The 13,752-nt window shown below is 40.6% G+C and overlaps 1 protein-coding gene across 1 annotated transcript in view; it reads right to left on the reverse strand.

Moving 5' to 3' along the window:
* The window catches only part of TMC3 (transmembrane channel like 3), a 48,339-nt gene that overhangs the window by 18,864 nt on the left and 15,723 nt on the right, over positions 1-13,752 (reverse strand). Inside the window, exons 5-16 of the mRNA XM_019504106.1 lie at positions 12,600-12,706; positions 11,650-11,739; positions 11,413-11,555; positions 8,828-8,975; positions 7,488-7,531; positions 6,748-6,895; positions 5,453-5,562; positions 5,227-5,305; positions 4,468-4,719; positions 2,315-2,443; positions 1,145-1,212; positions 773-901 (exon numbers count right to left, since the gene is read on the reverse strand). Of these exons, the coding sequence (XP_019359651.1) occupies positions 773-901; positions 1,145-1,212; positions 2,315-2,443; positions 4,468-4,719; positions 5,227-5,305; positions 5,453-5,562; positions 6,748-6,895; positions 7,488-7,531; positions 8,828-8,975; positions 11,413-11,555; positions 11,650-11,739; positions 12,600-12,706 (1,447 nt within the window). The remainder of the gene's footprint in view (positions 1-772; positions 902-1,144; positions 1,213-2,314; positions 2,444-4,467; positions 4,720-5,226; positions 5,306-5,452; positions 5,563-6,747; positions 6,896-7,487; positions 7,532-8,827; positions 8,976-11,412; positions 11,556-11,649; positions 11,740-12,599; positions 12,707-13,752) is intronic.

Below are 13,752 nucleotides of genomic sequence, written 5' to 3' on the forward strand. Positions count from 1 at the left end.
TCTCCAAATCAATTTGGAGGGTTCTGATTGGATTTGGAAAGATTAAAGGGTCCTCTGATTTGATTCAGATTTGGAGATTTGCTCACCAAATTGGGCTGAATCTCTGCCAGATTAAATCAGGGACCAAAGCTTTGCACGGCCCTACTAGCCTGATAAGCTTGAAGAGTACAATCCACTTTGGGTTTCATGTAATGCCAACATTGATGCTAGTTGCAATGTAGAAAATCTGTCTGTGGGGAACAGAATAGGCTGAAATTCCCCATATTGGTTACAAACGTGCAGATATCTGAACATAACTTTATGTTACTGTTGACTTTGACTCAGTGACCTAGAAGTGAAAGATTGTGCATCTAGCTTCAAATCCTACTCTCCCCCTTTACGTCCCTGTGATGCACATTCATATTGTCATTCTCTTTATTACAATACTGCTGTATCTCCCTTTCTTCAGAAACTATATTTTACAGATATTTGCTGAAGGCTTGAGTCATTTGAGTATATCTAATTTTACTTTCTATTTTGAGAACTCAAAGCTGCTCTCATTCCATTTATGTATAGATGAGCAGTCCCCAAACTCTGACAGACCGTACACCACCAATTTAAAATGATGCAGCCTTAAATACCACCAGCAATTTTTTGTCATCTAAAGTAATTATAATAAATCTGTTAATGCAAACCACTGATAGGTTGTCTGTGTACCACAGAATGGGACCCACTGATATAGATAATACATTTTTACTGCTGACAACTGAATACCGTCTTTATTTTCACTAACCTTGAAGCTCTGAAAACCTGTTGATGTGGTACATTACAGGTTAACACTGCCCAGCTTCTCAGGTACATAAGACCAATCAACTTAAGAACATTGAATGCTGGGAGGCAGGGTGAAAAGAAGGCTCCCATCCTAGAAAAAAGGATGACATTTCAAATGTCGCTAAAATCTATTTTGTTACCATCAAATATATGTGAATAGTTCTAAAATATGGCATGTTATATCAATGTGAAATTGCGGAGGCAGTAATCACACGATTATCTTTTTCCAAGATCTTTGTTGGATATGCCTCGCTTGGTACTGGTAAGTTTAAGATGTAAGTAATAAATTAACTTGGTAATTAACTAAGGAGGAAAAAATATAAATATTTCATACCAAATCATTCCTTGATTGTATACCAAATGTAGCACGTTCTCAGCAATTTTGAATTCTCCATATTCTGGCTACAAGAAAGACAAGAGAATGTGAATAAACTGATTTAAATCTTTCTTCTTATAAAGAACCACTAAAAATTTTGGATTGTATCTGTTCACCAGAGAGAACATATTCTGAAATATCCACAATAATATCAATCCTTAGCAAGCAATAAGGTGACAGTCAAACCTCCATTCTAGCAGGCAGGGACTCAGGTAAACTAATTTTACTCCACTTCATTCTTAAGTGATCAATGAAGAGTCTGCATATGAGGATCTCACGTCAAAAGCTGCTCCTCAGCCAACTTTTACTCAACATGATCTGTATTTTTAAGGACCGTGTGCTTATATGTACCGCTTCTGATAGCAGGATGTAACCATAGCCATGGAGGAGAGGAAGTTATAAGCCACCTACTCTTGGTATTTTCTAAAATTCCATAGCGTAGTCATCTTTGGCTCTGAGATTGATGCATCACCTTATTAAGGGGAAGATGTGGGAGTCTTTAAGTCATTGATCATAGATCAGAGTGGGTTTGTGGACACCACTTGATCTTAGTGTTTACTCTGTGCCCTCCAATTTAAATTTGCCCTGCTTAGTACCTTAGGCTTGTTCAAGCCAGGATGTTGCCAAAGAAACTATTGATTGAATCTGAGGCACAAGAGGCAGTTGTAGCTGTAGTTTTATTTACAGCTTTTACATGAAAATAATACAATAAAATTGGCAATAAAATTATATATAACAACACAATTATATAATTTATGGGTTTTACTAAAAGCATACAATAAAATGACACACCCTACAAATTAAAAAAACTATTAAAACAGAATATAGTATATGAAGATGCAAAAAGATAGATTAAATGAAGCAATATATCAAAAGTAAAGTAAAAGTAAAAACAGGGGAATTCTATTTGATTTTGGCCAGTTATAGTCTGTCCCAGTGGTGTAATTAGGCCAGGATGACCAGGGCAACTACCTGAGGCACTGTGGGGAGAAGGGGAAGGAAGTGAAACAAAGCGTCTGCTTTTGGCAGCCACACTGTCATGATCATGAAGCTACCAGAAGGTACCACTACTCATTTGTCTGTCCAATTTTCATCACTTAATTTTTTGAAATAAAATCCTATACTTACAAATTTGCTTTCTAGATCCCAACACCAGCAATCACTTAAATATCTGACAAAAAGTCCACGGAAAAAGTCTATTAACAGAATGCTTGCCACTGTGAAAATCATGTCAATAATTGACAGCTTCAGCATTTCCTGAAAGATAGATGGTGCTAAGTTAGGGACTCACTTTCAAAGCAAAGAAATTGTATGACATTCTACACAGTTACTGTTGCATTTGACTTGATATAACAACCCGAACCAAGTTTTTCAGTTAGTTCTTTACTGCTTTGATCTTCTTTATCTGTTACTGTCTCAAAGAGAGCAACAGTTAGGTTGTTTAATACAAACCCAAAGGGGGTTTGGCTTGCCCTGCCCAACTCTGCATCAGATAATGTGCTGTCATAGTGGTTTTTAATGTATTAAATTTACCTTGTTAATCAAGAGTTTTTCATGTCTTCTATGATACTCAGATGCCTATATTTATCAAATGCGAGTATTTTAATGCATTTGTGATTGGTGCTTAGTGCTGCTTAATACCAAGAAAGTAATCAGATAATGATAAAAGCACTGTGCCCTGAAAAGGACATGTTAGATCTATTTATTTTTTTAGGAACTGCATGAAAAATGGCTATGTAGATTCAAAGACAGTAAAGGTTTAAAGCACACATTTCAAATGCAGACTTAAATTAAAAAATGCACTAGCCCCAAACAAGGCAGGACTATTTTTTTTAAAAAGTCAGCCAATACCTCACTACAGGAACACCAGCCATCTAAGCCTTTCAGACATAAGAATCTGTAGCATGACATTGCAAATTGACTGACAATACAAGACACATATTCTCCTCACTCTGAAAGCATGAAACTCCTGATGATTTCAACAAGAGTGAGTGTGAAGAGAATACCAGACTAGGGATCTGCCAGACAAATCTAAATGGAAAATTGTGCCAAACCAAGTGAACCAAACTAGTGAACAACAATTTGAACCTTTAAAAAGACTTCTTGCTATGAAACAGGGGCTGAACAATGCAGAGACCTACTAACATCACGTTCATTTCAGGTGTGAAGGCCCCCAGACTGAAAGTGAGCCATTGATAAACAAAGCCCTAAGAGTCTAAAACACATTGGGACATACATAGTGGACTGGTCACTTTTTTTTGGTTGTTTCAAATTTCTCTTTGAGCATTTTTATTCCACTTTCAGTCATCCAGAAGGACTATAGTTTCATAGTTGGTAGCGTCAGAAGGGACCTGAGCAGATCATCAAGTCTGACCCCCTGCCGTGGCAGGAAAGACTGCTGGGGTCAAACGACCCTAGCTAGGTGATTATTTAGCCTCCTTTTGAAGACCCCCAGGGTAGGGGCAAGCACCACTTCCCTTGGAAGTTGGTTCCAGCTCCTAGCCACCCTGGCTGCGAAGAAGTGTCTCCTGATATCTAGCCTGAACCTACTCTCAGTCAACTTATGGCCGTTGTTCTTTGTTACTCCCAGTAGTGCTCAGGCTATGACCCCCATGTGCCCCCTTTGGCCCCGTATGAATGCTACCTCCTCTGATAAGGTAGGATCTCTCAAACTGCCATGGGACTTAACAACAAGTATGTGAGGCCTGAAGTTTTCCCTTAACATCTTTAAGTAAATAAGTGAAAAAGATGACAAGGGATTTTTTGTGAGATCCTTTGTATAAGTATTCCAGGTCCAGCTAAGTCTCACGTATCCAACAGGGCTCTCAAGATCACACAAGAAATTCCCATGCAGTGTCTCTGCCCGATCATCACCCAGGGCTGCAGGTGTTGCAACTCTGAGGAGGAGATTCACTCTTCTCCTCTGTTCTCAATGATTGCCTCCCCGAAGAAGAGGGAGGCAATCTCCCATTTTGCCCCCCACATTTGGGTGTGGAGTTGGATGCAACATCTGGAATTTGAACCCAACATACAGGTTAGGCTCTTCCATAACAAAGGCAAACCATTCTCTCAGCCAAGCTAAAAACGAGTCTCTTTCTGTCAAAGCCAATATGAATTACCTGTTCTAGGACTGTGCTATTCACTAAAATTCTGGGCTATACAAAGACTTTTGAAGCAAATATGGCACCAGACTATTTTTAATCTGGCAGTAGTGAAGCCAAACATTTCATTTGATTTATTTTTCTTTGTAGGAAAGAAGTGAAGAGTGCGGAAGAACTTACTTGACCAACATATGTTTCCCAGCACTGATTTGGATTATTATGAGTGTTATAGGCATAGGAAACTGTCTGGTTAAATGGTGTGACAGGTGTTGCATACTTTGGAGTGCGACTGTCTTCCAGGCTGAACGTGCTATTTTTACTGCCATTTATATCAGGGACCATTGTAGATAAGTTTTCTTTGAAAAGTTTTTTGGTGGTTAAGGTGGTGGTGGAAGGTATCCAGTAACTTGCACTGCTGTTAGCTTCAAATTCCTGAAAGAATGGAACAGTAGTTTAATCCATGTGTTTAACAGCTAAGTTTTTAGCTGCAGTCTCTGATTCTACATCTGCAATATTTCATTGGCACCCATTTTAATACACTCAGACATGTACTTTAAATACACAAAGTAAATGGCTGGCCACTCAGTTGCTAGCTTTACATTTACAAATGAGAACAGCCACCCTGTTTTGTAGACACCACATTGATTTGAGCTGAAATGATTTAATCTAAAAATGTAGCTTACGTTGCTAAAATAATTAACCAATGAACCAACCAGCTATGTTTATCAGCAACCAAATACTTTTGACTTTCCTACATACAAAGAGTAGTAAATAGACATCACTACTCATCTTCAAATTGCAATTCCACCATTTTCAACAGGTGCTGTTTGGTTTGTAACAAAGCTTATATTTGATTTTAAATAAGGTACAATAAATACAAGAATTATATCTTTAAAGTTAGCAAGTTTTACAACTGATATAACACATAAGAATACTTACAGCAATGCTCATGCTATCCACTTTATCCAACAGAGCAATGATTAAACTGTAAAGGTTCCCCAGATATAAAACAAGAACCCTGAGAATGACAAGAATGGTTTTCATGATGATATTGGATATAAATTCTATATTGACTGAAACAAAACCTGAAAATCAGTTCACCCGTCTGCTCCCTTCCCCACACTCCACATTGTTTTCAAACTGATTGTATGAAAACTGATCATACCTGGCAAGCTGAAAGCGAAGAGTGGTCCGAGGGTGATACATCTCCAGTGCTGCCACGAGTTCAAATGCAGAGGGTGCAAGCATAGTAATTAGCGAAACAACAACACTCACCTATGGAAAAGACAATGTTCATGCAGTTTTTGAGGTCTTCATAGGGACTTGTGGAATCCTTTTGTCACTGACTGAAGCCTTGAAGAGACTTTTTTTTTTTTTTTTTAAGGAAAATGTTTTGTGTCCCAGGTCAAACTAGCCAGATCAGGTCCAAATCAGTTTAAATCATCCAAGAACCAGATGTGGCCCTGCTGCAGGCAAGTATCCTCCACCCCAGCCCAGGGGTTCAGATACTTCCAAATCCTTTGGCAGGCATCCTATACATTGCATATACTCAGTGCTGACCACATGCCTCAGAAAATTCTACTTTTATGTGTGCTACAGACAAGAGTTGTTATATGCATTTGTGATCCAGAGTAACCTATACGGAGGATTGCTAAGGAATATTTCCTGTTACACACACACACACACACACACACACACACACACAATGAATTTCTAATTTTTATAATTATAAGAAAGACTTTTACATATAAGAATCCCAAAGACAATATCCTGCTCTAATTTTACTGTGTAAGTCTCTCCATATCTGTCTGCTTTTCCTTATCTCAGTTCCCAGTCATAGCTCCTAAAGGGAAACATGCATGGGTCAACGTTTTCTTAGTTCACATGCATGGGAGGGTGGATGGGGGCACCAGGGATTGTAAGAGCCAAGTCCCTGTGCACTGAGAAACTGCTGCATCCCTATTCTGACAGTGGCCAGTGGGACACTCTTCCTGATGATGCTGATGTCACAGGGGATCCTATGAAATTGTAGTTCCACTCTGAACCCCACCCCGATCTATCACCATACCCCGACCTATTCCTAGAGCCCCAGTGAATCAGGAGGGTCCAAGCAGCACTTCTGAATCCCTTCTTCATGGACTGAGGGAGATGCACACTTCCTTTGTGGCTCTCCTCTAAGCTTTTGATCCTATAGATGCTCTGCATGTGCTTTGCTTTATTCCCATTAGTAGTCCCACTGATTGGCTAACTGAGGCCTAAGGCTTCTCTTTAACCACCAAGGGGCAGACAGAAAGGATCTGGCATGATATTACAGATGAACATCAGCAAATCAACAATGATTTGTCATCACCCAAAAGAACTGTGAAGTCCTTGCCAAACACAGAACTGTAACCTGAATGGACAGTCACAGACGCTCCACCTGCTTGTAAGAAGAGTAAAAAGGCAGTTGACACACCATACCTCATTTTTTTCCCAGAGTGTCAATTCCTTTTTGGTACGTTCTAGCTTTTGGGATCGATCCACCACAAAGTAAATAATGTAGATACTCCCAGCCAGGGAAAGCAGCACAAGGATGTTTGCAATAATCCTTAAGCTTATGGTCACTGCCCTGGAAAAAAGTCACATGGTAAAAATTACAGATGGTTTGTCTTGCAGAACCAGCCTTCTCTGAATGTGTAGGCTGCATGTGCTTGCAGTGGCACAAACAGTAGCAGCACAAATTTGTGCCACCACTTTATGCCGCAGTGCATGCCCCTGCACATGCGCTTTGTTGTGGGACACACTGTCCCACTTTGGGCAAACTGCGCGTGCCCGGCTCTTCCCAGTTCCCAGTGTGCTGGAGCACCAAAGGCACAAAGGGAGCAGTAGAGACGTTCTAGTCAGCAGCCAGAGTGTCTCATCGGAGGACCAAGCCTCCATTTTTTCTGGCACATGCTATTTTTCCATGCTCTGCTCCGCTTCTTCCCCCTGGGGTTTTTTTTTTTTGCAACTGGGAAATCCTAGTACCAAATGTTGCCCCTGTGCTGCAAATTTGCAGTGGGGGCATATTTTAGCATTCCACGCATGTTATTTCTGGCACCACAAACCACATGTGCCTGCACGTGGGGACACAGCCATAAAGGATGTAAGACAAGCAAACTGGCACTGTTAACTACATTTGACCAGTGGTTTGGAACATATCCCCAGTAAGCTATACATACAGGTTTTTGCTTTTCTTCTTTTCCTGCTCTTCCAAAATAGCTTCCTTGAAAGAAACAAGGAACAATGTTGTAGTGGCATACAACAACAAAACATATTTTTTATAAAAAACCTATACAGTTAAAAGCACGCATATACTGCACCTGTCTAAGAAATGTTGTACAAGTAGAGGCTCAGGAAAAAAACCATGCATGCATGTATGTGTGTATTGTGTCCAATAAAAGATAAGAAATTCTGCTTCTCTCATTAAGTAAAGCAGACAGATACTCTCTTCTGCGCTGCTCCATTACTTATCGATAATACTGTGTGCTGTGGGTTTATGTAGAGAAGAGCATTTTTGGAAAGCAAGGACATATTAATAAATGCTTGCCCGCTCTTTTTCTTGGCATATATTCATTTTCCCTTGCCTGAAATGTTCATGGTTTAGGTCCCAACTCCATGTTAATGTGGACTTGTGCACTGTCTCACTTGCTTCAACAGAACAGTACCCAGGGGCCCACGCTAGCTGATCTTAAGATACGATAGAAGCCTTGGATTAGAAACTGTTCAGGGGAAGGACACAATGTGTGTTTTCTGTGAAGCTTGCAGCATAAGCATGTGGGTAATATAAAATAACACCATCACCATCAGTCACACCTAGTGATCATTTGAGATAAAAATCACACAATTTATTGGTTTGTTCTAGACCTAATATGGAGTCATTTGGACCAAGGGCTTTTAGTGATGACACACACCAAGTTTATGGAACCACTTACTTATGGACAATAAACGAGATGCATTTGTTTTTAAAATCTAAGCAGAAGAGGCTTATATTTAACTTTGCTTTTATTGTCAATACCCTTGTAAAATGTGTCTGGGCAATTTCTGGTGAACACAAGCATAAAATGAATGCAGATTATTGGGATGTTAAAGGGATCCTGGCTCTAGGCCCTGTGTTAAACCAGGGATGAATTTATCTCCAGGTTTCTAAATACAAGTCACGTGTGCAATAGTGGGGATTAAACGGTGCATGATAAAAATATGATGGTGTCACTCAACAACTACAGTAAATGAAATGGAAAGAAAAACTGTTACTTGAGAAGGTGACGTGAGCCTCTAATTTATATATCATACCCTTTAACCATAACTGATGTTAAAAAGTGGGCACATAGAACAAGTGCATAACACTGCTATATGAAACTGTATGTTACCCGCCTTACTAGGCACAACTAGTACCAGAAATTAATATGTAACAAAACAGAAAAGAAACAACATGTAATAGAACAGGTGAAAAAACCAAATCAGCTATTTCACAAATCAATGGCCCTAAAACAGCTTTTTTTTTCAGGGACTCGCTACTTACCCTGATGCTATTAACTATGGCAGCTGCTTTGCTTTCTGCAGCCTCAGGATTTCCTATTAAATAGTCCCAAGCACAGAACACTCTCCAGCAAAACGTGTAATTTTCATCAGAGGCACTTGCCAGACTCATTCTGGAGTTTTTTGCCATTCTGGAAAAAGAATAAGGAACGTTCATTTTTATAAATGCTTTACGTAAAATACATTTGTGGTCTCAGTTCACAGTCTGTACATGCCCACAGCACAAAATACCATCAAAACTCATAGTAATTGGTATAATTGCAGGGAGTCTGAAGTAGAGGGGATAAGAACAGAGTAAGTGGCAGGAGTGAAATTTTATCACTGCACCTTCCAGGTCACAGCTGAGGCACTGTATAGAAATGTGCAATCTTTATATGTGATGAATATGGCACGTCAGGCTTAAGGACTGACCTTCCTACCCCTTTCACTAGTAAATGGTGTCATAAGTCTCTATGTCACCTTTCGTTTTCCTAGAGGAAAACTACCTCGTTATCATTGCTTTTATGATCATAAGTCAGTCCGGTAAATCTGTGATGATCCTGTGTCAATGTTTCTGTCTAGCAAATAGCTGGTTCGAGTCTCAGTGAAGTGATAAGGAATTTGAATGCTTCCTTTAGTTTACTCTTTCTGTCTGGATGACTGGCCCACATCTGTGCACGTTACCTATGCCCCATCAATGCAAGCTATTGAAATACAATCAGGTATTATTTCATAGATGTGTTGTATAGCACGTGACTATATACATCTGGCATGGCTTAATCAAGAGGCATATATGTTTCACTTAAGAAAAATATTAGAAAAACTATAACAACTGGGCAGAGTCAATGCTTAATGGAGTACTTTTGTAGGCAAAGAAAAGCAGACCTTGTCTAGAATCCAAAAGTGTAATCACTATGGTGACCAATGACAAAAATACTGGCCACCATTGATCTAAAATAACAGATTAAATGAAAACAAATGAAAAGGGTGTAATCAATTTTGAAGCTGACACAGCTATTATGGGTCACACTAATAATCAGCCTGCGCTGCAATGTATCAGACAAACAGTTATCCTGAAGGGAAAATAAACTGAATGGAGAAAGGATAAAGTGACCTTGCTCCACACTAATTGCTGCACATTCCTAGATTTATGGTCAGCATTGGCGGGCTCCCTCTGTCCCCTATGCAATTTCCAGTCTTGCCTCCTAAACAGCAAAGGAAATAAAACTGCATTTGAATGTGATGCCTTGTATCAGTTCCAGCAATGTGGAGAATGTTATGTTTGTGGCAACGTTCGTATCCTCATTTTGAAAAGGATGGACGTGGTCCTGTTACTGACATGCCGGTGGAATACTAGTGCTACAGAACTGGAAGGCAAATAAAATCCAACCCTATATGTCCACTGCACTGGACATGAATACACAATAATGTAATAAACATAAATACTAGGGCTGTGCGAAGCTTTGGTTGCTGATTCAATTTGGCAGAGATTCGGCCCGATTCAGCAGCTGAATCTCTGAATTTGAATCAAATCAGGAGACCCTTTAGTCTCTCTGAATGGAATCAAAACCCTCTGAATTGATTCGGAGAGATTCGGAAAGATCTGGCAATTTGGACATAGACATAGCTTTAAATGCTTTTTCTACATACCTCTAGGTAGCAGGGGCTTGTGAATGCTGAAATGCTGGGGTGGACAGAGCATGGTGGGAGCATGGGGGGCTCCCCAGCATGCTCAGCAGCAGACCCAGAAGGGGAGCAGAAGCACTCCCGGGCCCACTTTCTGGTCCGCCGGGGAACCTCCCCTGCCCACCGGCTTGGTGATTGGTGCCTTCTGGGTCTGGGGGGGGGCACCCAGGACCCCCCACAGCCAATTGCTGAGCCAGGGGTGGCATGGATGGGGGTGGTGTTTCCCGCATGGTGAGCAGCAGACCCAGAATTGGACCCGAAATATTTCTGGTCCACTTCCAGATTCACCGCTGAGTACGTGGGGCGGGGGGGCATGCTCCTGTGGGATGCTCCATCTTTGCCAGCATCACAGTGTTCATGAGTCATGCCTGGTACTTTGAGGTATGTGGAAAAAATATTTAAAGCTGTGTCTATGCCTGAATTGCTGATTCTCCAAATCAGCATCAAATCTTCAGATTTGTATTTGGCTGAATCGAATTGGGACAGTGATCCAAATCAATTAATCAAATCACTGTCCCTGATTCGGGCCGAATCTGAATCCAAATCAAATATGGCCCATTTCGCACACCCCCAATAAATACATAATCATGAATACAAACATGAATACATAATCTTCACCCCACCCTCTGGGGCTGTGAGCTGTTCCCCTCATTTTATAGAGTGGGAAACTGAAGAGAGAGGTAAAGGATGGTAAGTTCAAGAACAAGCTGGAATCAAAGCTCAGGAGATCTGAATCCCCGTTCTGGCCTCAATCTCTAAGACTAATCTGCTCCTCTGATACCAGAGGTAGGAATAAACTACAGGAACTACAGAATTAAACACAGGGAGAAAGGAAATAATAGACCAGTTCAGCTGGGTTGAATACATAGCTCTAAGTAAATACCAATAAAAGGGGAACATTACTTCTTTAAGAGAATGATGAAGCTATACGCAAACACTGCCATTCCAACCAGGAAATAGGCCAGGGGCAACCGATACCCAGCTTTCCCGATCTTCCTGTCCCGGCCATAGTAGCCATAAAACAAGACAGAGTACTGGAGGTAACCCTGTAAAGACAGCATACAGTGAGGAATCGGCACCAACATCCGGCTTGAAGAATTTACTTCGGTAACACAGTAACAAAGTGCCTGTTGGACTTGCCCCCAGAGACCAGATGGTGTCCAGGTCCTGTGCTGTTGCCAACTGCTCCGTGGGAATGGTTTTGTTCCCGAAGGGCACTCCCGCCAGGAGCTGGTAAGAAAGGTAACATCTTTAAAAAGCGTATGAAACAAAGGCAATTTTATCACACTATCTGTACAGCAGAGCCCAAGAAGCTCCAAAGAACCGAGTGCCAGAGTGGTAGCATCATTAATCCTGCTCCTCTCAATTTTGTAAAACTAGAAATGCAGGGGGAAATCCTCCATCCAGCATCTAGCAAAGCCCTTGGTTGTTGGAGCTTGTATCTCTGAGGGTAGAATTTAACCTGTAGAGTTTAGTTTTTTAGTCCAGATCTATGGACACATGCCAGAGCTGGGTAAAATGTATCAGCCATACAGGTTATTTACCCAAACCATGAACATTTGGATAGATCTAAACTATCCACTCCTTCATCCTGGGGTATTTCTGCTAAAAGAAGCCCCAGAAAAAAATTGGAGAATACTGTTCTTTTTTGTATTTTCCACCTGACACATTCTGATTGTTTAAATTTTATAACACCACCTAAGGAATAAATGTCTTTGTGCCATCTGAAGTATCAATGAGAGTTCTGTGTGCCCAGACAGCCTGAATACCAGGCTCTAATGCTCCAAATATCAGAGTGGGACTTAGTTACAGGGATTAAAGGAGCCATTTTTTTTAATTTGCCACCCTCTGCTCCTCCTCTTCCTTCCCCTGCTCTCCCTCCAAATAAACACATCAGCATTTAGTCTCTTGGTACAATGACATCTGATACATAAGTGGCAGAAAAATACCTAATAGTGCAATGTATTGTAAATATTTTTCTTAAACTGTACATTAAAAAGCCATCTATACCTTTGAGCATAACATGATTTTAATTCAGGAAGGGAAATCCTACAATAAGAGCTTTCTAAAGATATTAGATATGTGGTTACCTCTGGTAAGACTACAAATGCTCCTGTCATTATGGTAAGCACAATGTTGATTCCAAATAGCCATCTCAGAAAGATGAAGTAGGAGGCAACTCCAGATCCAAAATGACCTTAAGCCACAGAAAAATAGTTATTTCAGCAATGAAGCCTACCAAGAGCCAGCTGACTTATTTATGAAGTGTTACTTGGCCATTAGAAAACAGCAATGATTCCAATTGTGTAATGTACATCTTGAGTAGGAAATGTTACATCATAAATGGGATGCTGGATGATAAGCTGAGATATAGTGGTTTTAAAAAATTACCAACAATATTTACAAAGGAAGTGATTATGATCATAGAAATCTTCCTCATTCATGTTATATACACCTTTTTCATTGGCTCTTCTTATGGAAACTTGGACTGAAACATACACACAACTACTAATAGTTACATTTCATCTTTTGTTCTAAGAAACCTTTTCATAATTTATCCAAAGTATTTTGTTCTGCAAAATATAATAACATAAGACTTGCTATTTACTAAATCAGACTGTAGGTGTGATTATTCTAGCATTCTCTCGCTCACAGGGTATGAGCAGACAAAATTTTTTACCGCAGTCCACATTGTGAGCAAACAGACACCCTAGCCCCTTGTCACACTCCAAGGGTCCAAAAATACTGCTGTGACCAAACGTAGTTACAGATAATGATATCTTATAGAGGAGGATGCCTATTTGATTATTGCACACTAGGGGTGTATGAAATGGGCCCTATTTGATTTGGATTCAGATTCGACCCGAATCGGGGACAGTGATTAGTTGATTCAGATCACTGTCCCAATTTGATTTGGCCGAATCCGAATCTGGAGATTTGATGCTGATTCAGAGAATCAGTGATTTGGCCATAGACACAGCTTTAAATGTTTTTTCTACATACCTCAAGGTACGAGGCACAGCTCATGAATGCTGCGATGCTGGGGCAGGTGGAGCGTCCCACAGGAGCGTATGGGAGGCCCCCCATATGCTCGGCAATGAACCTGGAAATGGACCAGAAGTATTTCCGGTCCACTTCCGGTTTGACCTATTGCACACCTCAGGAACCTTCTTGAGGGGGAATTCTCATGGAACCCATATCAGGGCAGTGCATCTGCAAACGGGGGAGGGTGGGGGGGCTGCC

The sequence above is a fragment of the Gavialis gangeticus genome, unplaced genomic scaffold, assembly GCF_001723915.1.
Source record: "Gavialis gangeticus isolate Ggan-Ray unplaced genomic scaffold, GavGan_comp1, whole genome shotgun sequence".
Taxonomy (NCBI): Eukaryota; Metazoa; Chordata; order Crocodylia; family Gavialidae; genus Gavialis; species Gavialis gangeticus.